We start from the raw sequence: 24,104 nt of genomic DNA on the forward strand, positions 1-24,104 counted from the left end.
TTATTTGGGGGATTGTTAGCCAGGACACTGGGAGAAACTCCCTTTCTTTTTGAGTAGCGTCACGGGATCTTTAAACGTGTACCTGATCCAGGTAGAGGAGACCTTGGTTTAACATCTGATCCAAAGGAAGGGATCCCTGACAATGCAGCACACTCCCAAGTACTGCTTTTGGAGGATCAGCCTAAACTCTGTTGAGTTCAAATATTACTATAACTGGGAGTGTGGGGCTTGAACCCAACCTTCTGACTCAAGCGGTGAGAGATCCAATAGACCCAAAATTGGTCATTCCACATCCACACCATCATCATCACAAAGATTGCAATGGATTAAATAGAGGGCCTGCCATCACCTTCTCAGGTCTGGATATGCAAGACTCTTGAGAGAGAGAGAGAAGGGCCAGAATAGCATGTCAGTTAACTGCACTGAGTAAGAGTTTATTTGATGAATATTATACAGGACAAATAAAGCACATTTTTTATAGAATCACCCAATATTTATAACACAGGAGGTAACCATTCAGCCCATCTACTCTTGATATCCAATTAAGTGCTGTAAATGAGTCCCTTGTGTGTAATCTTGTTGTGTGTAACAATTATCTTTGAAAGTGGAGGTATACTACCCCGTATCGTCGTCATTCTCAACTTGTCATCATAACCCCATAGTCCATCATCAATCTGAGATGTCATCAATAGGCTTGGAAAAGTCTATGATCAGGTAAGATTTACCTTTTTGAAGCCATTTTAGCCAGTGTTGGATCATCCACTGGAGCTAGCCACCACTTACTTTGCTTTTACATTCTTCCTTTGTAAATATTGATGAAATTCAATTTAAACGTTATGGTTTCAGCCTCTCGTAGCAAAGCATTTTCTTTGCGTGTGAAATATTCTTACACACGCAACCTCAATAGTCATTTGTAGTAAACATTTCATATTCCAACAGTTCTCTTTAAATATGTTATACAACCTGGGGAGAGAATTTAGGTTATTTTATGGTTTTGTTTTACGCAGCTCAATTGGTTAATAAGTTAGGTGTTAAATGTAATAAATAGATTTGCCTCTGCAAACTGGTAGTCATAACTACAACCTATCCATTCATTACCTATATTGTACCCAGAAATGACTGTCCTCACCATGTCACTTAAAAAGTGAGTGGAGTCCTGTAGCTCAGTGGTTAGAGCACTCGCTTTGCAAGTGAGACACCCGGGTTCAATTCCAGACAGGGCGAAACCTTGGGCAAGTTTCCTTACTCCACACACCTAATAATAATCCCTCCAAAAAAACAAAAAACAATAATAAATTGGTCATTTTCAATCTACGACTGTTTGTGGGACATTGCTGTGCGCAATTGGCTGCCGCGTTCGCCCACAAATATACAGTCAATTCACTTTACAGTGTGTTCTGTGAAGCGCTTTGGGACGTCCTCCCGACGTGAAAAGCGCTATATCAAATGCAAGGATTATTATTATTATTATTATTAAAGACTTAAAGTAGGATGTGTCATGTCACACTTCTGGTATCTTATCAACCTTTAGCCTCACTTATAGAGCTTAGATAGGCTTCAGATTTTTCCAGTTAGAGAGGCAAAGCCTGGAAGTCTGTGTCATTGCTCCTCCCAAAAGGCATTTGTCAGAATATATCGTGCAAATCTAATAAAACAAATGCTCACATCATTACCTGAAGGTGCACTGTTAATGAGGCACTTTCAACATTAGATAAGTATAGCTCGTCTGATATCAAAATGTTTCCCCTTCCCCCAAAGTTTGCAAGTTTCTCTGCACCAGCTAAGGGTACACGAGAGAGCATATGTTTTAAATCGATTCTCTAGAGATCTAAAAACAATTAAGAGGGAGACTTCAAAGCAATTACTTCTGGAATGGAGGTTCCAGCTGTCAGTTGATGGGAATTAATAGCATTTCTTATTAACAACAACTTGCATTTACATAGCACCCTCCATGCCGGGCTGCGTGTCAGAGCGCTTGGAATTAAGGAATCTTAAGAAATGCAGAACTGCAAATTAAACCCCAATATAGACCACGAGGTACAGTAAATCCTAAAAAGCACTTTGAGACATTTCAATGATGTGATCAGGCTCTTATCAAATGCAAGGATTATTATAATTATGCATTAAATGCACTGCCAGTTTTAAGCATCACTCCAACAGGAACTTTGTTTGTATTCTAAACTGGAAATTAGCATTATAGTGTCACACTATTCCTCAAAAAATTACTGCATGATTTTATCTCAAAACTGGGAGATGTAATAAATTCTTATCCCAATAACTTTTTATAGTATCTTTTACATTGAGAGGATGTGTCAAATCGCTAGCCACGATAAGCTGCAAAGCGTAGTGATTGCATTTTGTGGGCAAATGTGGCAGCCAATTTGTGCACCTCAGTGAAGTGGATGATCAATTTTATTTGAAAGGCACCTGGAGAAATTTGCTTCGAAAAGAGTTCCATGGGATTTTTAATGTTCACCTGAACTGGCAGACGAGACCTTGGTGTAACATCTCATTTGAAGGATGGATGTGAAGTTGCGAATAGTATCACAGACCTTTAAAAATCAGATACGTAATATTTGAAGTACGATTCCTTCAGTGCGTTCTGCTGGAAGGTACATATTGATGGCTAAACTATACACTAATTATATAATACCCTCGATGGTTGAATAACCTGCCAACATTCAAACTCACGTTTTGAAGAACGATCACTTGGGTGAAGTACTGGAGTGACTGGTATCCTTTTTACTGAATCCCAGCAAATACTAGTGCCTTTGGGAACAGAGGGAAAAAATACATATTTTTTCCAGATTAAAGAAAATAAGTGAAAATGGCCCAAAACATTAAAACTAAGAAAGGAAAATTTCTAAGAAATTTAAGAAAGAAGAAAAGGAACCAGGGACAGTAGAGAAGTGAACAATAGATAAAAACATTCTTTAAACAAAAGTGGATGGGAGTGAAGAAAGAGGAAACAACTAATACACAGGTGTAACAGCATTTTATACACTGTATGTTACAATAATGCAGTCTTTATTGTGATACTTTGTTTAAGTGTAGTCTAAGTAAGTTGGATGAAAGGGATCTTGAAGCTTATTTTAAAGAAAAGAAACTTGAACAATATCCCACTGAAGGCTGTACTGTCTGTTCCGCTTAAGTGTACACAGCATCAATGCTTACACAAAAATTAAACAGAAATACATATCGAAAGCAAAAAGAAATCCCCCCAAATAACACACCGACTGTCCTATAGATTATCATGCCTGACCTCCGGGCACCCAATTTCAACATTAATTTTCACAGCTGAACAATACTTGATTAATTCTTTTATACAATTCAGAAACATATACACCAACACCTGCATGCAGGCAGCTCAGATTAACCTTCAAGAAAAGAGTTCACGAAATGACCAGCTTTATCCACTGAAGGCATTAAATGGCCATCAGTAACCATTTGGTTTGTTTCTATACACTTGGCTTAAGTATACACGAATTATACAGTTGGGAAGAGAAGATCAAAGCTGCATAAAAATTGAGATTCTGAAACTGTACATGTTTAAATGAGATATCGCAGGCCAGAATGCTGCATTCTGTTTTTAAACATCAGAATGGAAGGAAGGTGCTTGCTTAAAACTATTTGCAAGAGAGACAGATAGAAAGAGAAAATATTGCAGCAGAGATCAAACTCTTGCAAAGCCTGGGCAGCTTCCTGCTCATTAACCCTTTTGCAGCCGGCATAGCTTTCGGTAGCAAGTAAGGAAGGAGCGCAAATCAGTGCCATTAACAACAATATACAGCTGCAGACTCAAGCTGCACAGCAAACACACACATATTATATATATATATAAATATATATTATATATACATGCATGCATATAAATATATAATATATACTATATATATTTTTTAAAAAGTCTGCCTTTCAGGAGATAATGTTTTAACAAGTAGCTAGATTTTAATTCTAAATCTCGATTAAGTTTTGAAGCCCAGATTTGAGCAGGACTATGTACCCAACACTTTTGATAAGTAGGAGTGTGGGTTCAAAACAAGTATTCCCTTTTAATGTATCTACAAATACTAAAGAAGTAGAAACCTGTTTTCTGTTGCACACAGTTTATTTAACAATATGGTATATAAGTAAGAAATGAGTTTTTAAACCAGTTTATACAGTGATTGAGAGTTTGTTTCCTTATTTATAGTAATTATATAACTTGCATGATTTACACTAGAATTGCTTTCTTCTCACTTCAAGTCTCACATAGAATAAAGGATGAAGAAAGGGTTTTTTTCTCTTAAAATCAGCACAGTCTATGAGTGATCATCCTAATTTCACTAAAACCAATTTATCATTGAAACAAAGCAACAATTTCTACATCAGCAAGACAAAATTTGGCATGTGCCAGTACATGTGTGCAATAGTCTATTCCTATCTATACAAATGTAATACTTGAAAACGCCCGCACAGACTTCACTATAGAAAAAGGTCTTCTCAGAACACATCCGAAAATTATTGGTATACATTATATGTTGCATTTTTGCCCAGGAAGGTCTTTTCCTGCTTTTAAACAGAAATGCTCAGTCTGAAAAATACAAAATAAAAAATATGAACAATATAATGAACTTGCTTTCCCTCCCCCCCATTTAAAAAAAATTAGGCGTGAGTCATTAGCAACAAAAAAACAAAACAAACAAAAAAAAACGACCAGATTGTGCAACCAGTCTGAACAAAAAATATATTCTTTGTATTTAACAGCAAGTCATTCCTTAAGGTTGAAGGAAGAAGTTGCAGTTCCTTCTAGGGATGGTTAATCCCCAGACAGCTGAAATTTTCAGTACAAAAAGTCCAAGGAAAAATTGCTCCCAAAACGCTACAAGTCTTCCACAAACTTTTCTAGTGTGTCGCATGTAATAGTGGAGCTTGTTAGGCTGGAATCAGCACCCAGTCCTAAATCACCTGTTGCACTATGTATAGCACTAATGCTTGGATTAGTCAGTTGTGGAAGCATTGCACTCTGTTCTTGGCTGCTAAAGTGTCCCTGATCCATGGGGTTGGCCTGAGGAGCTGCTAGTCCTGGGTGAGGGGAGCCAGTCTGGGGGGAGACGTGGTGCGGAGAAGGTTGTAGTTGCATCCTGGGTGAAGGGCTGGAATGCGGAGGTTGGGATTGGGGTCGCGGTGATGGGACAGGCTGCGGAGACCGCACTTGGTTGCTGAGGGAGGTGGCGATCTGTTGGTTTTGGAGGTGAGATGCTTGGGGCTGTCCTGAGAGCATGTGCTGGGTGGGGCTCATGGGGGTTGGCTGGCCTGCGGAGGCCATCTGCTGCTTCAGCTGCTGCTGTTGGAGAATCCGCTGTTGGATCGTCTGTTGGATGGTTGGAGGCCCCTCAGCTCCCATCACTGGCTGACCCAGTTGGTTAATCTGCCCCATTTGGGGTATCTGTCCCATTGGCCCACCTTGCATGGACATGTGCTGCTGCATCCGTTGTTGTGGCATGCCCGTGTAAGCTGGTCCTTGTGACTGCTGGAACTGGGTGTGCCCTGCCATCCCTCCAGTCATACCAGTGCTCTGCTGCTGCTGTTGTAATAGTTGTTGATGTCTTATTAACAGATCCCTGTATGGAACAATACTTGGGTTGTGTCCAGGGTTCATCATGTTCATGCTTTGTCCCTGGGCGTTCATAGCACTCATGCCTGGCTGCTGTGATGACAAGGTAGGCCGGGGGGCACCTGGCTGCATGGGGTTCATATTCTGCAGGGTATTCTGCATGTTTGCTTGAGTGTGCATGCCTGGCTGCTGCATTCTGGGCTGGGGTTGAGGCTGCATGCCAGGTTGAGGCTGCATGCCAGGCTGAGGCTGCATGCCAGGCTGAGGCTGCATGCCAGGCTGAGGCTGCATGCCAGGCTGAGGCTGCATGCCAGGCTGAGGCTGCATGCCAGGCTGGCTGGCCTGGTATTTAGCCGTTCGCTGTTTTATGAATGCTGCCATAAGTTGAGGGTTGGATTTTAAAATATTAAGAACCTGCTGTTGCTGCTGGGGAGAGCTGGGCGATTTGAGAGTCCTCAAGAGATCCTGGAGAGCGTTGGGGGAGATGTTGCTTCTCGGGGTTTGTTGGGTGCCCGGCATCCTCTGTCCCCCTGGAGTCTGTGGTGGTGTCATCTGAATGCCAGTTCTGGGGATGCCAGGCTGCAGTGGCTGTGACAGTGTCGTTGCTTGTGGCCACTGGCTAGTCTGCATGCTGGACATCACCTGGTTCATGGGAGGGCGAGGAACCTTCATGCTGACTGCTGGCATCTGGTTGACGGCCCCAATTGGCTGCGTCATCATGCTTTGCCGTCCTATGCCATTGTTCAGGTTTGCCATTTGGTAAAGCTGCTGCTGCTGCTGGGCTTCCAGCTCAATCTTTCGAGCTATTTCCAATGCCGCAGCCAGTGGGGGCTGAGCAGGAGGAGCCTGGGGAAGTGGTGCTACCTCGTTCGTGGGCTTTCCTTGCGAGACAGTGGTAGAGGGTTGAGTCCTTGGGGGATTAGAGAAACCGCTTGACAAGTTATTGGGTGGTGGTGGTTGAGGCGGAGGCTGGGGTTGAGGGTTGCCGGGCTGCTGTCCAGTTGGTGTACCAGGCATAGCTGAGGTAGGAGAAGGCAATGTTTGCTGCGGCACATTTCCACGCTGCATGGTGGCCATCCTTCTACGCAGCATCTGGGCTTGCTGCAGCCGGTGCTGGAGCTGCTGCTGACGTAACTTATGTTTGATGTTGAGACAGAATGGCACAGGACATTTGTTCTCTTGGCAGTGTTTTGCATGATAGCAGCAGAGGGCAATGAGCTGCTTGCACACAGGGCAGCCCCCGTTGGTCTTGCGTTTACAGCCCTTGGTGTGCTGCACAACCCGCTTCATTTTCTGACAGGATGGCAGCGAGCAGTTGGCATTGCGACACTGGCAGGCATGGACCAAAGACTGAATGCAGCGTTGAATGCTGAGACGACGGGACTCCTGAGGGCTCTTAGACAATGGATCGGGCTGGTTACTGCTCTCATCATCCAGGCCTAAGCCCCATTTAACCATTTTGTGCTCATGGCCTTTAGTGTTGTAGCAATTGACACACAGGTCATAGTCCTAAAAAAGGAGAGGGAAGAGAACAGGGGAGGAAGGGGAAAAATAAGAAAAATGAAGTGAAACTGATTACATTTGAAACCGAACTATTACAGAGATAGAAATATTATAGTGGCATCTTACACAGGACAGTAGGGAAAGAAATCACTTTAACATTGAGAATGGCACAAAGACTAAAACCTCCTCCAATTTGTTCACATTCATAATTTTCAGGAGCCTATCAGCCCATTACTGTGCTACCTGCCCACATGAACAAACTGTTCTAATCCTATTTATCTTTCTTCCAGATTCTTTAAACATGAGATAAAATTCCAATTTTCTTAACACCTCTCAATATATTTTTTAGCACTCTGAAGTCTGGAATAATTTTTTTGGAAGAACAACAAATTGCGTTTATATAGTACCTTTCACGTCAGGAGGACATCCCAATGAAGAAGGCTCTTCCCCCATTGGATCTCATTCTTCCACAATACCCACTCTACTGAATGGAAACCTTTCCATTTGCAAAATCAACTGCTTCATAAGTGAAATCAGTATCTTGGCTTCAACCACCCCCCTAGATAATCTGTATTGGCTCTTGAATATCTCTGCTCGAATGAATTCTCGCTGTTAAAGTCCTAAAGCTTTTCTCCTTGAGGACACACATACACTGCTTCACCTCAGCACATTATTGGGAGTGTCTCCCAATAAGTATTTAACCAAAATTTCCTAATTATTAACATATGAAAATATTTTCCTCCTCTATATCAAGGGGAAGTACTTAAAATAAATATTCCCTCTGATTATTTCCTCTTTTTCTCTAGAGGTTTAATCCAGATTTTAATGTTTTTTATACCTGTTAAAAAGTTTCATTGAAAAGATACAACTGCTTTTATTTTTTTTAAATGATCACCCAATTCTTGTAGTTTTATGATGAATGCAACACAGCAGGAACATCAGGCCTGGTGCCCTTACCTCACAGACTGTGCAGTGCCACCGTGTTTCCACGTGGTGCTTGCACTCATTGCATGTGTAGACAAAGCGGTCCTGCCCTTGGTTGTGCAGTTCCACCAGCATGCACATGGTGGACCACTTTGAACGCCTTAACGAAGAGAATTCCAGGTGCTTATCTCTGGCCAGTGTCAGGAAAGCATCACGGCCGTCCATTAAGTCACAGCTTAGCAAAGAATCAGGGTCCACAACTGATGGTAATGTGTTTAAGACTGGGCCAGCATGAAAGTGTATCACAAAAAACACCTGAAAAAAGACGCAATTATGTTAGGAGCAAAGACCTGGAGTTTGTGTGAGTATCAGCCACGAACTTGTTTTAATGCCTTAACTGACAATGCAGTACTCCCCAGTTAGTGATAGGAGTATCAATGTGGAATGTGAGCGCCAATTTAGAGGCGACTGCTTTAAACTCAACTTCTGACCCAGACACGAGACTACTAATAACCAAGCCAAATTGATACAAACGTTCCCTTTACAAAGAATTGCATTTCTCTGAGAGCCCAGTCAGTAAAAAGGACCAAAGCCACACATTTCTCTCTGTGGTCTGAGGAGGATAGTGGGGAGAAATGGTCGGACGTATGTACCAGAATTATTTTTATGGTGACTCTGGTACCTCTTTATGCTTTTCCATTGTGGCATAGAGTTTCTGGGACAAGTCATTGGCTACATTCGGCATTCCAGGTTTTTTCTTGTTGGCTCGGCTAATGCTACTTTTATTCTTATTGGTTTTCTTGTTGTTCTTTTTCTTTGCGTTTTTGCTGTCGCCTTTCTTTCCCTAGAAGAAGTACGAAAAGAGCATTTAACATGTTGGCCTCAGTATCTTAGACATTCCAACTTGCAACACTACTGTTTTTTATTTTGTAAATTATCATTTTGACTAACTTCCTGTTGTCGCCCTAAGAGTCAGGGGACAGGAAAATGTGGGCTGGTGGAAATTATTGTTCCACGCAAATGCTTGGAATTTTTTTTGGGGGGTCCAGTCCAGCAAGGTTGGAATTCCAGATACCCAGAAATTTACTGTAATAATAATGAAAGACAAGAGGCCAACTCCAGTTGGTATGAACTTTCTGTTTGCAGTAATGTATGTACTGATCCAAAGATTTCACACAAATTGAATCAATCCCCAACTTATGAAAGAGAATATCCCATCACTCACATCAGGTGCTTCAGTGGGGATGCTGTTCTCCTCCCTCTTGCGCTCCTCTTCCTCTTGTTCTAATTCTTTTATACTTTCTTCAAGTACATTTGGCCAAAAATCACCCTCAAAATAAGGTAACTCGTTTGCACTGGTGAGTCGGTCCTCTGTTGCCTGTTTGAAGATATCCTGCCAGCAAATGAAAACCAATCAGCATTCTATTATAATACTGCATACAGCAAGTCACCTGTACCCAGTTATATTGAGGCGGTTTGTATCTATGAAATAAGTTCCTGGGTCATAATGAGTCGGGTGATAAAAATGGGCACCGATCAGTGTTTTGGGTTGTCAGGTTATCGCTGTGATCACTGTGTAGTATAGGCACACAAGAAGCCGGCTGGTCATCTCACAAGCATTTCTAGCGGTTGCTGAGATGTCGCTGACAGGCCTGACAGGAAGCCAGTCAGTCAGTGCTAAAAGCTGGAAATGTACCGCTCTTCTGGTATATTGCACGTCCATGGTATGGCCATTAACTATAGGTTATATGTATGTTGTCCAAATATAATGGGGCTCCAACTAACAAGTCTAAAGTATAAATGAGCTAAAAAATGTAGAAGCAAGACCACCCAATTTAACGTAATAAAATGAGATGCATTTTTCAAACAGCAGATAGTGGAGGTTATAGGTTTATCCAACTTCTTTCCTTTCCGGGGTGTGATTCTCAGTTAACTCTTTCGCCTTCACATTTCTACTTTCCTAGCGAATAATCACTTAATTCCTATAATGGATACAGACTAGTGATCCAGAAACAGCAGACCTACAATCAGATGGACACAGATATGACTCATCTAGAGTAATACATATAATTCTGGTTGCCACATTAGAATAAAGACATCTTGACACTAGAGGAAGTATAGCGAAGGCCAATTAAATACTGGAGTAATGAGAGGCTTCAGAAACTGGGAATGTGCATACAGAAGAGAGGTTCAGTGGAGATCTTATAATGTAGTCAAGATCTAAAGGGCACAGATAAAATTAACCCTAATATTTTTATATTAGAATTCAGCAATTGACCTTGCAAGGATCACATCTTCATTGGAGTTTTCAAATTGTTAAGAATTTTCCCAACAACAGCAGAATTTTTAGATTCAAAATTCAGAAAGCTACATTTCAATTATGATCATTAGATTATATGTTGGGTACCGGTCACACATTTGAAAATTAGTCGTCAGCATAAAGGATACAATAAACCAGACTTTCAATTCATACACTATTTCGCATCAGTATTACACAGTACTGTAGAAACCCAGTTTGCAGTCACCTCACTAATCCAGTCACTTCACAATTGCAGGCACATTTTCGCAGTTTCTTTCACTGTCTATGTTAAAACATAGGCTGTCTTCTTCAGTAAACCGGGCACTTCACTATTCAGGACAACAGTCATTTGTGTGTACATTGTTTTGATTTAGTGACTGTTGACAAGTGTTGTAAACATGCCACCACAGAAGGAGTTGTCCTTATGTGAGAGAGTGGACTTGATCAAGAACAGTGAGGGCAAAAGTCATGGACAGTTAGCTGTGATCTGTGTTGGGAGAACACAGTTGGATGCATTCTCAAAAGGGAGCACTCAGCTTTGAAGCTTCACTTAGCCAGACTGGCTTCAAGGCATCAAATGACTGGCTTGGCTGTTTCAAGTCCAGACGCAATATTGTGTTTACAACTGTGTCTAGTAAAAGGATGACATTGAGCCTGCTATTGTTGACAACTGGAAGGAGAAACTCTCTGAGATTACAGCTGGCTATGCACCCAATGACATCTTTAATAAGGATACATCTGGTTGTTTTCAGGGTTCTCCCTGACTGGAGCTTTTCAGTTTGTGGTGATGGCTGTACTGGTGGGAATAAATCCAAAGACCGCATCACTATGTCTTTGACCGTCAACATGGAGGGAGATTTTGAACGGACAGCTGTAATAGGGAAGGCTGCCAAGCTTCATGCCTTTAGGAATTTGAATATCAAGACTCAGCTTCCCGTCACGTGGTAGAGCAACAAAAAGGCAAGGATGACCAGTGCCATTTTTACAGAGTGGCTTCAGACCTTCAATAGAAAGACGCTGGCATAGAGCAGGCATGTGCTGCTGTTACTGGACAATGCCCCAGCTCACCCGCACAGCATTTCTACTCTAATCAATGTCAAGTTAGTGTTTTTTTCCCCAGCTAACACCACATCCATTCTCCAGCCCCTTGACCAGGGCATCATCAAGAATGTCAAGATTCACTACAGGAGGAGTCTTCTATGCGTGGTTCTTGGAGAGATGGCCACAGGTGTGCAGGCTTCACAAGTTGAAGCCTGTCATTCACAAGTCATTCAGCAGTCAACATGGTGCATAGCTCAACAGGCTGGCTTTAGTGTGGATGAGCCTGTGGAGGAGGACCCTGATGATGATATTCCATTTGCCCAGTTGTTGTCTCAGGCCAGTCAGTACCTGTCACTGGACACCCATATCCTCAGTGTCAAAGAGTATGCAGCCATTGACAGTGATGTGCCCTCCACTGAGGACATGAATGAAGGTTGGGACGAGCATCTAGTGGAGGAGTTTCTACCAGGGACACTGAGGAACAAGACACACAGGAGAAGGAACAGGAAGAGCAACCTACAGCATTAAAGCCCCCTCTCACTTATGCTGAATCACTGGGTTTGTTGGGACAAGTGAAGGACTTTTGCCTTGATCATGAACTCGACACGTGGCAGACTTTGGCTGATGCTGAGGGTGAGTTGCAGGCCAAGGGAGTTCAGGTTAAATCAGCAGCCAGCCAAACAATGCTGGAATCTTTCTCCAAGAAATTAACATTTTGTGTGATTTTACAACGAAGACAACAAAATTACATTTGTAAAGCACCTTTCACATTGGGAGGACGTCCCAAGGCACTGGACAGACAAGAGTTATGAACCTGAGCTGGGGATCAGGGAGATCAAAAGCACAATCGAAGAGGAGGGTCTTGAAATGGGTCTTGAAAGAGGCAAGGGAGGGATCGAGGCAGAGGGATTGTAGAATGGAGTTCCAGAGGGTGGGGGCAGAGTGGTGTAAGGCCCACCCGCCAATAGTGGGGAGGCCGACAAGGAATGAGTTTGCATAGTCTACCCTCAATGTAATGAAAGCATGTATGAGGGTTTCGGCGGCCTGCGGTGTGAGACAGTGGCGGAGCTAGGTGCCATTGTGGAGGTGGAGGAAGGCAGAGTGGGTCAAGGCATAGAAGTGGGGTAGAAAGGATAGTTGAGGGTCAACAAGACCCCAAGGTTCCAGACTGGCTTAGTAAGGTGGAGTGTGCAACCATAAATGGTGATGCTGTCAGTGCCTGAGGTGAGGAGGTGCTGACGGGAGCCAATCAAGAGAGCCTCGGTCTTGTTGATTTTAACTTCTCATGTGAACTTTAAATAATGAAATCTAAGATCTATTTTAAATGTGGCAATGCCTTTATTTTAATTGAGATTGCAAAGTATGGTTGTTGAATGTTCATCACCCTTACCCATTACCAATGCCCTAAACATTACATCAGTGACCAGAATCACCTGACCTATTTCAGTAATCAGGTCACCAAACTAAGTAGGGCACTTCTGCCCAGTCACTTAAGTGACCGAATTAGTGATGTTCTACTGTAAATCAATGTAACCAAAGGATAAACTGAATTCAATGGAGTTATGTAATTAAAATTTCTCTAAAAGTGGATAATAAAATTAAAGGACAAACCTTGTAATCGTGTATAATTCTCTCAGCAAAAGCTTTGTCCAGCATCTTCTTGTACCACTCCTGCAGCCGTTTAGGTTTGGGGATCTTCTGATCTGCTGGGTGGCAATGGAAGATGTAATCGTCCCCTTCGCTGGGCGGGCATGCCCAAATGTGGCCCTGCGTATAACTGTGGGAAATAGACCACACATTGAAACAGGCAGTTCAAGAAAATTAAACTACAGTAATGTGATTGTACACGGCAAAATACAAGTCACAAAATAGACTCCATTATGAACATGCAGAAGTCAAATGAGCAAAAATGTTCCTTGACAAATGTAAGAAATAGCCTCATTGTTTCTGACTCACTGAGATTCAAAGTCAGAATTGGTAGTATGCTACAGCAACTGGACTGTGGGTTTATCCCCCACTTTCAGAACTTTTTATCTCACAATCTAAGCTGACACCCCACTACAATTCTAAGGGGGGAGGAGAGAATGCTGCATTGTTGGAGATGCCATCCTTTGGGTAAGGCCGTATAAAAAGGAGATTGTTGGCCAGAACACTGGGAGAAACTTCTTTCTCTTTCAAATAATGCCACAAAATCTTTGTCTTCCACCTACAATGTCTCACAGAAGCATTTCACTGGAATGTCAGCCTATGAGCTCAAAGTCCCGATATAAGTTTTGATCAAACAATTCAGAGGCGAGACCAACTGAGTGAGGCTGACACCTTTTCCAATGTGTAACTCACCCAAGTTTTTTCACATACTCCAGATATCCAATTAAGATTTCATGATAGACTGCAGTTCGGAGGCATCTTGGGCGGAAGAAGTGAATGCTGTCGAGGTATGATATGTACACACGTCTGCAATAATGAAATAGAAATATCATCATCATTAGCAAGTAAGAAAAACATGTTCCTTCCTGTGGTTGCATCACTATGCGTCTCTCCTGGTGAAGTTATACCCCCAACCCATCTCATTGGGGAGCACAACAATATGTTTTGTTTAATATACCACACAGAGAGAACACACCATGGCAGAGACCACACTAGTACCTTGTATTTGGAGTTGGGCAGTCAGATCCATATTCCTGTACGTGCATTCCAAAGAAACAGACATCCACTCCATCAATCTCTTCAAAAGCAAAAAGTGCTTTGGTTCTATAAGGAAATGTCTCAGACATTTCACCTGAATCCACAAACCTGAAAACAGAGGAGTTGGGCAATCAGATCCACATTCCTGTACGTGTATTCCAAAGAAACAGACATCCAATTTGGGGATTAAAGCCAATTCAAGGGAGCAATAAAAGAAGAAATAGGCTGTTCGTGAACAAAATGGAAAGGGCAACATACTCAAACCTGCCATCCACAAACAGGGTGGAGAAGAAACAAGAGAAATGTATTTAAACAAGCAACCTTAGCTTCTTCCGAGCTGCATCACATGCAAATATCCTCAAACAATGACAACATTATGAAGTAAACACAGGATATTACTTTTAGGGGAGGATTATATGGTTGAATTTACATATCATGCAGGTCTGCCTTGAGTGCCATGGTTATATATCATTAGCTTCTTTCCAGATTGTGTGACTGGTGTGCCACAGAGCAATTTTGGTTCAGAGGGGTGAATGTATTAATCTGCTTTTAACATATATCTACGTGCAGCAGATTTACAGCAAATAAATCATCTGACTATACTTTAAAAGTTCTAAATTTTCCATACTTTGCAAGAATCCCAAAGAGTTGTATACGTATGAGGCTTTCAGAAGATCACAAGTACTATTATTTCTTCAAAGAATTCCAACAGATTTATCAGGAATTACATCCTTCCCATTCAGCCAACCCATCTCGGCTCTTACAAATTACCTCTAGCTGCTTCAGTCATTTCTTCTTCATGATGTCATCAATATCTTCCCTGCAATATGCATAAGACTATGTGGTTGGTAATTCCTAGAGTTATTCTTTGGCCATTTTTGTAAAGGTTGTATTCGTGGTTCTACAAATCCCAGACACCAATTTCACTTTCAGTCATTCCCTTCAGATATGTGCCAGAACATGACCAATTTCAACAGCCACTTCCTTAAGTACTCTGCACTTCATCAAGGTTTACTTCTCCTTTTTAGAGGGGCGAAAACAGTAGAAGAGCAGCGCCTGATCATGGCACATTATACACATGGATCTAAATAGAATCCTGAAACTTGCACAAAGCAGAATGCAATCAAAAGCTGTAGAAAACAATCTGAGGGAATTCTCAGATCATAATCTACACACGTTATAATACATGACCAAATCTTGCAACACGCCTTATCAGCATTATGCCTTTTCCCACCTGCTTTTCATTCCTGGCTTGACTTCCACAGTTTTGTCTGAGCTCGATACAACACGCACATACACCTCTCCAGCCTCTGGGTGATTTTGACGTCGTAGAAATTTGTTCACTCGGTCTTCCAAATGATTTCCTAACCTGGTTGTTTGTAATCCTAGAACCAGAAGAACAGATTAAGTAATTGTATCGGAAAATCTGTAATTTAGACAAGCTGCTTTTTTCCACTTTTCCATCTTTTAAACACTCTTCCCATCTCCCTCCTCAAAGTGTTAGGAGTTTTGTTTGCCACTGACGAACTGTTTCATGGGTGCTGATCACCCTGGTACCTTACCCAAATAGCCTTTCACAGCAATTACAGCAGGCTATTCTACCCTTGGGAGAATAGGACAATCAAGCTGAACCTCAACCATATCCACCTTTCTGCAGAAGAGTAATCGGGAACCCTGACTGATTGTCTTCCCTCTAACCCAAAAGCGTCTCAAGCTGCTGAACAGAGAAGGCTAAGAGAACACCTGATATTGCTCTAAAGTAAGAGAGGTTTTGGTAAGATAAATAGGAAGAAATAATTTCTACTGGTCTGTAAGGCAGTATCTATATGTCATATATTTACCAAAACAAAGTTAAATTTTTTTTAATTTAAAAATGAAAATCCCTCCAAAAACAGTGGTTGGAGCAGAATCCATAACATCTTTTTAAAGAGAATTAGACAAGATACTCGAAAAAATACATAAAAGGGCAGGGGAGTAGGACATAATAGATACCTCCGAAATCCAAGCTGGCTCAAATGGTTACCGGGATAAATCAAGGCACAAACATGTCTTGTAATCCAGACATTTTAATGAGCGTACTAAGTGCTCAATTCTGGAGAATACAGTGAAGATGCAACATAAAAATGGATTGCAAGATGCTCGGACTAGATTCCTTATAATCAGGGTAGCACTACACAGACAATGAGCAATATCACTGAATGGATCATTTTATCTGACTGTCAAATACAGGTAGACACGGCTAAAAACAAGTATACTATTGACAAGAACAAATCTCACAGAAAAAAAATAGGCTTACTTTTAGAATTGAATTTGTTTTCCTTTCTGGTTCTACTCGCTTTCTTCAAGCAATTGTCACAGACAAAGCTGTAGAGAGAAATGTAACATCTTAAGCAGGAGTTTGCATATAAAACACTAACAGAAGTTTTGCACTTAAGGATTTTCATCTAAAAGGAAACAAAGCTAGTTGAAACATTGAGCTAATTCCCACAGCAAGGTTAACATTTTGCCTTTTGTGGTACTAGCGAGTTTTCTATAAATGTTTATATAGTGGGTGATGGATGATACAGCTGAATATAATACTCAGCAAATATAACTCAAGTTTTCAAAAAGGAATTGCATCAGCAAGGCACTGAGGAAGGCTGGACTGAGATAACAAAAAGCTGAAAATGATTAGATCAGTTCCTGCATTTACGCTCATCTGTATTACTGTTAATAAGAGTTCTTCCCCCTTCCAGTTGAATAACTCAATGATGGACTAGATTGTGGACTTCCCGAATATTCTGATTTAGTAAATTAGTGCACGGAAAACAAGATAGAATAATAATAATCCTTGCATTTGATATAATGCCTTATCACATATTTGAGACATCTCAAAATGTTTCATAGAATATACTCTAAAGTGAATTGACTGTATATTTTGAGGGCAAAATGTATGAATGAAGTAACAAAAAGTTTTGCCAGATACATTACGCAGAAACTGAGAGGAATATGTGCAAATCACAACTAAGTTTTTCAAGCTGCCTAGCAGCATTTACATTACTAGCTTTACTGACAATGCATATAGCAGATTTCAGTACAGTTAAACTCTGGGATCAGATTAGATGAATAGGTGCAACATAGAAGCAACCACAAGCCCTCTAACTGAAAATACAGCAATACCTACCCTGAGGGCCAGATTGTTTCGTTATGGAGAACACAGATTTGATGCATTTTACGACCACAATCTTTACATTCAACAAAACTGCAATGAAAAATAATGTGTTAGATTCTAACACTATTTTAGTATAATACTGAATTGATAATTGAATCATAACCTTAAAATTGGCATTTCAAGAAAGAGCTAAAACGTATTATACAGCTCATCTGGCACTGAAGAGTAAGCAGACATTAATTGTGAAAACAAATATTCTTGAAAAATAGATTTCTAACTTTTTCAAGAATTGAGCATCTATAGTTGCTTTAAATTGCAAACAGATAATTGGAAAGTACAATCAAAGCATTAAAGTCTGCTATTATGCAAACAAAAGAATCCAAAACACCAGGAGTTGGAAGAAATTAGGTTTTTATTTGGTTTGACATACGGAAACCTATCACCGTGCTTAAAAGTATTCAAACCAAATAGAGTTCCATACATCCCACCTATACATGGATATTCCAGAGATATTTATTGAAATGGAATGGGCACTGTCTCCTTGCTTGCCTAATTCCAGAAAGTATTGGGCACTGGTTGGCAAGAACCAAGGTTTGGGGACCCCAGAGTGTGCGTTGGGAGTACTGCTGGAATCTAACCAGCTAAAACCACATGGCTTTCCATTGAGAGTACTGCCTGACAAGATTTCCCCGCTCCTTGTCCAGCTAGGGCCACCCTACCAGCTGGGCTTTGGCTGGCAAGGTTAACAGGAGCTGAGTGGGAAGAGTTCCCAGTAACTGGTCTGCCCTTCTAAGTCCTGCTGACGAGCCAGTCTGGTCGTGCTGTCATCAACAGTGTTCAGGACCCACCTGCCTCAGGAACTGGACATTCGAGACTACCAAAGAGGATGGGCTTGATTCCGACATTCCATTGCTAAACATGTCACCTTGGAGCCAGTTCAGCTTCAAGAAGACCCCGCTTATCTCCCCCAACCCTCCGCGAAAGATAGACAAAACAAGTAACACTCACGGCTCAGGATCCAATGAATCATTTTTCTTCTTTTCAAACTGATCTTTTGAAATAGTCCTGTAAAAAGGTAAAGCAGCAATAATGCCATGCAATGATGACAAGAGGTGCCATTTCACAAAATATACATTACTCCAGAACAGGAATGCATTGTATTTGCACAGCACACAACAATTGCTATTTAGTGAGCCGGATATGTTGCAAAAATCTGCTGAACTTTACAGAATTTTTTTCAAATTCTTGGGTAAAAGTGCTTCCTTTTGACTTATATCTCAAATGCACGTTGGGCTGAAAGCTAAAAAATCTTTCCACCCAAGTTTTTAATATGGAAACAATCAACAGCATGGCAGATTGATGGTTGAGCAAGAACACATTATACTGCAAGTCTTAATAATAATACTAATCCTTACATTTGGTATAGCACCTTATCATGCCAGAAGGATGTCTCAAAGCTTCAGAGCACATTTTAATTGGATTGCCATCAACCCCTGCCAAGCTCCAGCCCTCAAAAACGAAGAACCAGATAGTTTCCCCGTATCAAAATGTTTTGCACTAATCTTTCATTGTTACTGATCTGGGATTAAACCTGCAAATTTTACTTAAAGAGGGTCAGACATTTTTTATTCCTCTAATGATTCAATATACCAAAAAACATTTCTGTTCCCAGGTCACGCATTCCTTTATGTGAATCATAAAAAGAAATTTCAAATACAAAAATGGCAACCCAGAAACAAAAAAACATGGAAGATGAAGTAAATACTTACGTTTGCGGTTGGGCAGGGTCATCACCAAGAGTGACACTGTCCCCCTGGATCTCGTTGAAGCACTTTTCACAGAAGTGGTACCTGTCAGCAAGAAGGCCATATTTGGGTGAACTGTTCGTCCACACAACACAGCCAGCCGAGCAATGGAGCCACCAATCAGAGAGGAGGGCAGATCACCACGACGAGAGGATTTGGTTGGTTGATTGATGAGATTACAGGTCAGTGTTTTACCAGGTTGGGTCGGGTCAATGTGGACAATGGGGACGGGAGGGTTAGAGAAAAGGGAGGAACAAACAGCACAGACAAAGTAAGACGGAACACCAAGACAAACACAGAGCAGAAAGCCAAGGCAAAGCATAGATTAGCATTTGGTCTCATTGGATAGGTTAAAAAAGCAATAATCACTACATAATTAAATCATTAAAATTTGATTTGGGCAAATAGTTTGGATCACTGGCGCTTTTATCATTGAATATGTAGTATGGTTGTGGACTGGGTTCTGATTTTCATTTTTGGAAAGGCAGGGTGATTACTTGCTGCACTTAGACCCAGAACACTTAAATGTTTTGCTTAATTGTTAATGACTTAAAAGGCGACTATTGTTTAAGATTTTTAATAAATCCCCATGTTTGAACAATTTTGAATACTCCATTAATATTCTAATTAAGCACAAAAGTGGTGTGCAGAAATTCACTTTGCACTCTTCCTCCTTACCTCCAGACTTCAATCTGGACTAGTTTCGCAGTTGAAAAATAAATGATCTTAGTACCATTTTGCAAAATGTATGTCCCTACTAACAGAGTATTTTGCAGTCAGAGCGTTGCCTTGAATAGCATGCCCCAGTCAGGAGCATTTTTAAAAATTAGAAACCAGAAGTTAGGAGGTAGAAGGAAAGGTAGGTATCAAAATGGCAGCTGCCATCCAGAAAATGCAGTCACTGCAAGATGAATTGTATGATGGGTGTTCAGAACATTTTATGGAGTATTCGATTTGCGACTAAGCTGTTCAAATTTTTATATTACATATTATAAACACATTTTAAAATGGGGATAATTCTGTCTTTAAGTGTCGCCTTCAAATTAGTATTCCCTTCAAAAAGGTCAAATTCATGCATACAGTCGCACAACTGAATGCCTTGGCAAACAAATTTATCTGCCAAAATAGAACGAACTTGTATTCAGATTATAAAATTAAGATAATCACAAATATAAACGCCAGCATTCAATTAAATATTTGAATGTCATGTAACATACAGCATTTGGAGTTTCTGAATCGTCAGGAGTGCTTGTTGCTTTTGTAAAACAATGACTACTGCAGAAGCCGTCTATAATAATATATTATATAACCTTTTCTGTAGCTTAGAATTGGACTATAAGAAAAACTACCCTGCAAACCTAAATAAACTTTAAGGCACTGGATCACATTTTCAAGTTAATTGGCAGATTGATGTTGAAAGGTTTGTGGTCAAGTTTCCCAGCTTGCAACCACCTGATCTCTAAGAAGATGGTTTTACCTTTAACCCACATTTGCCTAACAAGCAAGATGCTTCTGATGTGGAAAGTGTAAATACTTAAGTTTTCTGAAATGTCTCTCTCTCCTCTGGACACACTGGTCTAGAGAAAGCTGAACATTTTTGAACAGCAAGGCATCAGGGGAAAATTAATTTGTTCTAGGGTGGCTAAAGTCTCTCAGTTGCCTGGCATTTGTGAACCGTATAGTGTAAAGCTAAACATGGACTCATCTATGCCTGTTTGTTACCAGCTCAAAAGGCAAGATTTTCTGACTTTGGGAAGACCCTATGGACTTTTTCAGGGTACAAACCAGTTTGACTTTTACAGCACCCTGCTCATTTAATACCTAAAACAGGCAGCACTATCCTGCACTGGCATAATTATATATTTTCTATTCACTACCTCTGGACTAAACCCAAACACTTATTTTGTTGTGATTACAGTGATCCTGATAAACCTAAAATTTAAGTTCACAACATAGCAAGCTTGAAATAGAAATCTGTTTAACTTTTACCTATTTAATTCAATCAAGTCTAAAAACGCTTTGTTTTATTTTTTCCTCTCAACTGACTACAATTATTGTTATCGTGTTCCTGCGAATGTGTAGGTACAATGACAAATCTGCATCATACTGGCAGCTTCCCATAACTTTGCACACCTGATCGCAGTATTAATACTGCTGAAATCTGTGTTATGTCTGACAACACACACTGAACCATTAGAAAACCCAAATGCACGTGAAAAAATTGAGTGAAAACATAAAAAGCTGGCTGGGCTGCGATAAGCTGCATGGCCACAGAAAAAAGCAAATCTGGTCACCTGCAGTAAAAGTAAAGGGTAACTATGCAAGACAAAGATTCACGGGAGTTTGAACGTGAGGGGTGAGCAAAGGGAATGTGAATGCATCCACAAAGCAGTACCAATATTACACAGCAGATGTATGCAGATCAGTGTACAATCTATGCTAGAGCTAAGGATGCCACAATCAGAATCTAATCTAATTTTAATCACAAAAACTAAATGAATGTACTTACAATCTCCCAAATAAGCAAGATACCGAAAAGAGCTAGCTAGTTAAAGCAGCCTTACTATTAAACCTTTTCTTATACAGTTGTGGACGGAAGTGGTGCTACAGAAACATATTGCAATTTCCATGGAACACATATGAAGATGACATGCTCGTGTAAACAACTTCCTGCTCACGTGCAAGTAAAGTAACATGCATCCGATAAAGACAACAGTCTGTGAAGGGATGTGCATACCTGTACTTGTCTATCAGAAACCGTGTACATCACCATGTTATGACCTGGGCCAACAGAAAAGTGCAGCCACATCTTTTCTGCGGAATCTGCTACAAACAACCCGCTCTGCCACAAACCCGCTATAAATGATGTTTCTGGCCCCCGGGCCTCCCGCTGTAGATGGAGTGGCTCTGGATACGAATGTGCGGTGCGGAGCAAATGACAAATGGGCTTCACTCAGAGGCCCCGCTGTGTGTTTGAGTGTAGGCGTGCATATTTCTTTATATGCATTTGTGATTATCTGTCTGTGTGGTGTATGTGTGGGGGAGGGGGCTGTCTGTCTGTCTCTCTGTTTGTGAGTTCCTGTGTGAGTATGTCTGCGTCTCCCTATCCTCTGTGTGTTTGTGGGTGTCGGTCAGCGTGCATCACTCTCTCTCTCTCTCTGAGTCGGTCGGTGTGCATCTCTCTCTGTGTCAGTCGGTGTGTGACTTTCTGTGTCGGTTGGAGTGTGTCTCTCTCTGTGTTGGTCATTTACAAAGTAACTAGGTCGAGTGCTCGGATGTCACATAGTTACATAGAGTGATACAGCATGGAAACAGGACATAAGTCACACGAGCCCTCATCCCTCCAATTCCCCTCCGTTACACAGCATGGAAATATTCTCACATTGCAAAAGACAAGTCCTGCTGTATAGTACCACTAAAGCTCTGCCACATTGTAGCCTATGTATCTATGAGAACAGAAAAATGTAAACAAAATCCTTTAGAAAGTTGCAACCACTACAGCAACCACTACAGTCCTTAAAATCACCAGTGCATAATTGAATATTTTATTGTTATAAACTAAGTAGATTATGTTGTTACTCGATGGGCATTATACTTATTCCACAGCTGAAATTCTACTTAAACATTTACAGATGAGCAACACTTCTTGCAGAACATGCAAATACACAACTGCAAGAATTTATGACCAACTAATCCCTCTACCTATGAAACGTAAACTCAAAGAATGTGCTATTCAACCAAACAGCTTCAGATCAGCTTTCTTTAGTATGTTCTGCTAACCAGCATCTCAGTGAATTCCTTCCATCGAAAATGACAAACAATTCCAGCAAATAAATATTTATAATATTGTGGCACCCTTAAATCCAAGCAAAACTAGGTGTGGTTCCTGTAACAGATTCAGCTGCATAGCAAGTCTCATTTTTTTGTTAAATGAAGTCTTATGTAGAATGTAATTTTTACAGTATTAGTACATAATCAGAAGTTGCACTGTTGGGGGATAGAGAAAATTAAGCAATTTTCTGAAACAAAATTATAATTTGGCAACAATATTTTATACGGGTGCAGGTTTACAAACTATGCACCAAATGGAACAGGTTTTCAGAATTTATATAGATGATTTTATAATCAAATCTTTGATTTACATTTGCTACTGCATGCTTTAAAAAACATCCTCTAACCAAGAACTCAATCTTATCTCTTCAATATCTCAGGGCTTTAAAACTCATGGTATAAAGCAGTAAGTATTGTGGATTCGCAATATTGAAGGGCGCTAGACCTGCCCAAATAATCTTGCATTTGTCATATGCACCCCAAGTACTGTACGTACATATATTTTAAATAAATGTCAGTGCAACTACTGATAATAGTAACAATTGTAGGAAGTTTTATTCTTGGTAAGTTTACTGGAACCACAGCTTCATGTTGTTATTCCATACTTAGTACAATATTGCTGTCCACGGTTGTAGCTGGAAAACTGCATACTGGTAAAGTCTTGGCACTGCTGTGAGTTCAACTGTGTCCACATGACCATAAAAAGAATAAGAAATAACCAATAGGTGGATGAAGAGCGTGAGGTGGTGCCCTCTGTTGGCTCTCCCACTCATACACACCCAAGCTCCTGCTGTATTGCAAGGTTCTAAATGGCACGAGCAAGTTCACTAAACTGACTGTTCAAACGCACACACATGCACACACACGAGAGATTCAAACATTCTGGAAGAAAATATCAAACAGTATTAGATATACACAAGGAAATAAGAAGAGTAAAACCAACAATTGTCAATTCTCTCAATTAATCCACATCTCACTTACCTGTAGTGGATCGCTATAAAATAACTGCAAGAGTTTTAAATTAGTGCTGTGCTGCAGGCTTTCTAATCAAACATCCCAGTGACACATCCAATTGCAGCACATAACAGTGAAAACCTGCCAAAGACATTTAGTCAAATTTGTACAGATTGCTTTTAAAAAATACACCCAAATTTTGAGTATTATTATAAATATATATTATTTATATACATATATATAATGGTGCTGCATTACTGCAACACTGTGAAACACGCTTGCAATATCAAATATTGTCAATCTTAATTTTCACAA

The 24,104-nt window shown here is 40.6% G+C and overlaps 1 protein-coding gene across 2 annotated transcripts in view; it reads right to left on the bottom strand.

Annotated features, from left to right (window-relative positions):
• Nucleotides 1-4,714: 4,714 nt before the first annotated feature.
• crebbpb (CREB binding protein b) overlaps nucleotides 4,715-24,104 on the bottom strand; it is a 56,015-nt gene continuing 36,625 nt past the window's right edge. For both annotated transcript variants that reach the window (XM_042340942.1, XM_007893611.2), the window contains exons 21-32: nucleotides 18,969-19,049; nucleotides 18,208-18,264; nucleotides 17,212-17,289; nucleotides 16,345-16,412; nucleotides 15,283-15,433; nucleotides 14,010-14,156; nucleotides 13,704-13,817; nucleotides 12,975-13,140; nucleotides 9,249-9,416; nucleotides 8,706-8,867; nucleotides 8,057-8,338; nucleotides 4,715-7,105 (exon numbers count right to left, since the gene is read on the bottom strand). In XM_042340942.1, coding sequence (XP_042196876.1) covers nucleotides 4,862-7,105; nucleotides 8,057-8,338; nucleotides 8,706-8,867; nucleotides 9,249-9,416; nucleotides 12,975-13,140; nucleotides 13,704-13,817; nucleotides 14,010-14,156; nucleotides 15,283-15,433; nucleotides 16,345-16,412; nucleotides 17,212-17,289; nucleotides 18,208-18,264; nucleotides 18,969-19,049 — 3,718 coding nt within the window. In that variant the 3' untranslated portion in view covers nucleotides 4,715-4,861. The remainder of the gene's footprint in view (nucleotides 7,106-8,056; nucleotides 8,339-8,705; nucleotides 8,868-9,248; nucleotides 9,417-12,974; nucleotides 13,141-13,703; nucleotides 13,818-14,009; nucleotides 14,157-15,282; nucleotides 15,434-16,344; nucleotides 16,413-17,211; nucleotides 17,290-18,207; nucleotides 18,265-18,968; nucleotides 19,050-24,104) is intronic.

Source organism: Callorhinchus milii, unplaced genomic scaffold (genome assembly GCF_018977255.1).
Source record: "Callorhinchus milii isolate IMCB2004 unplaced genomic scaffold, IMCB_Cmil_1.0 Scaffold16, whole genome shotgun sequence".
Taxonomy (NCBI): Eukaryota; Metazoa; Chordata; class Chondrichthyes; order Chimaeriformes; family Callorhinchidae; genus Callorhinchus; species Callorhinchus milii.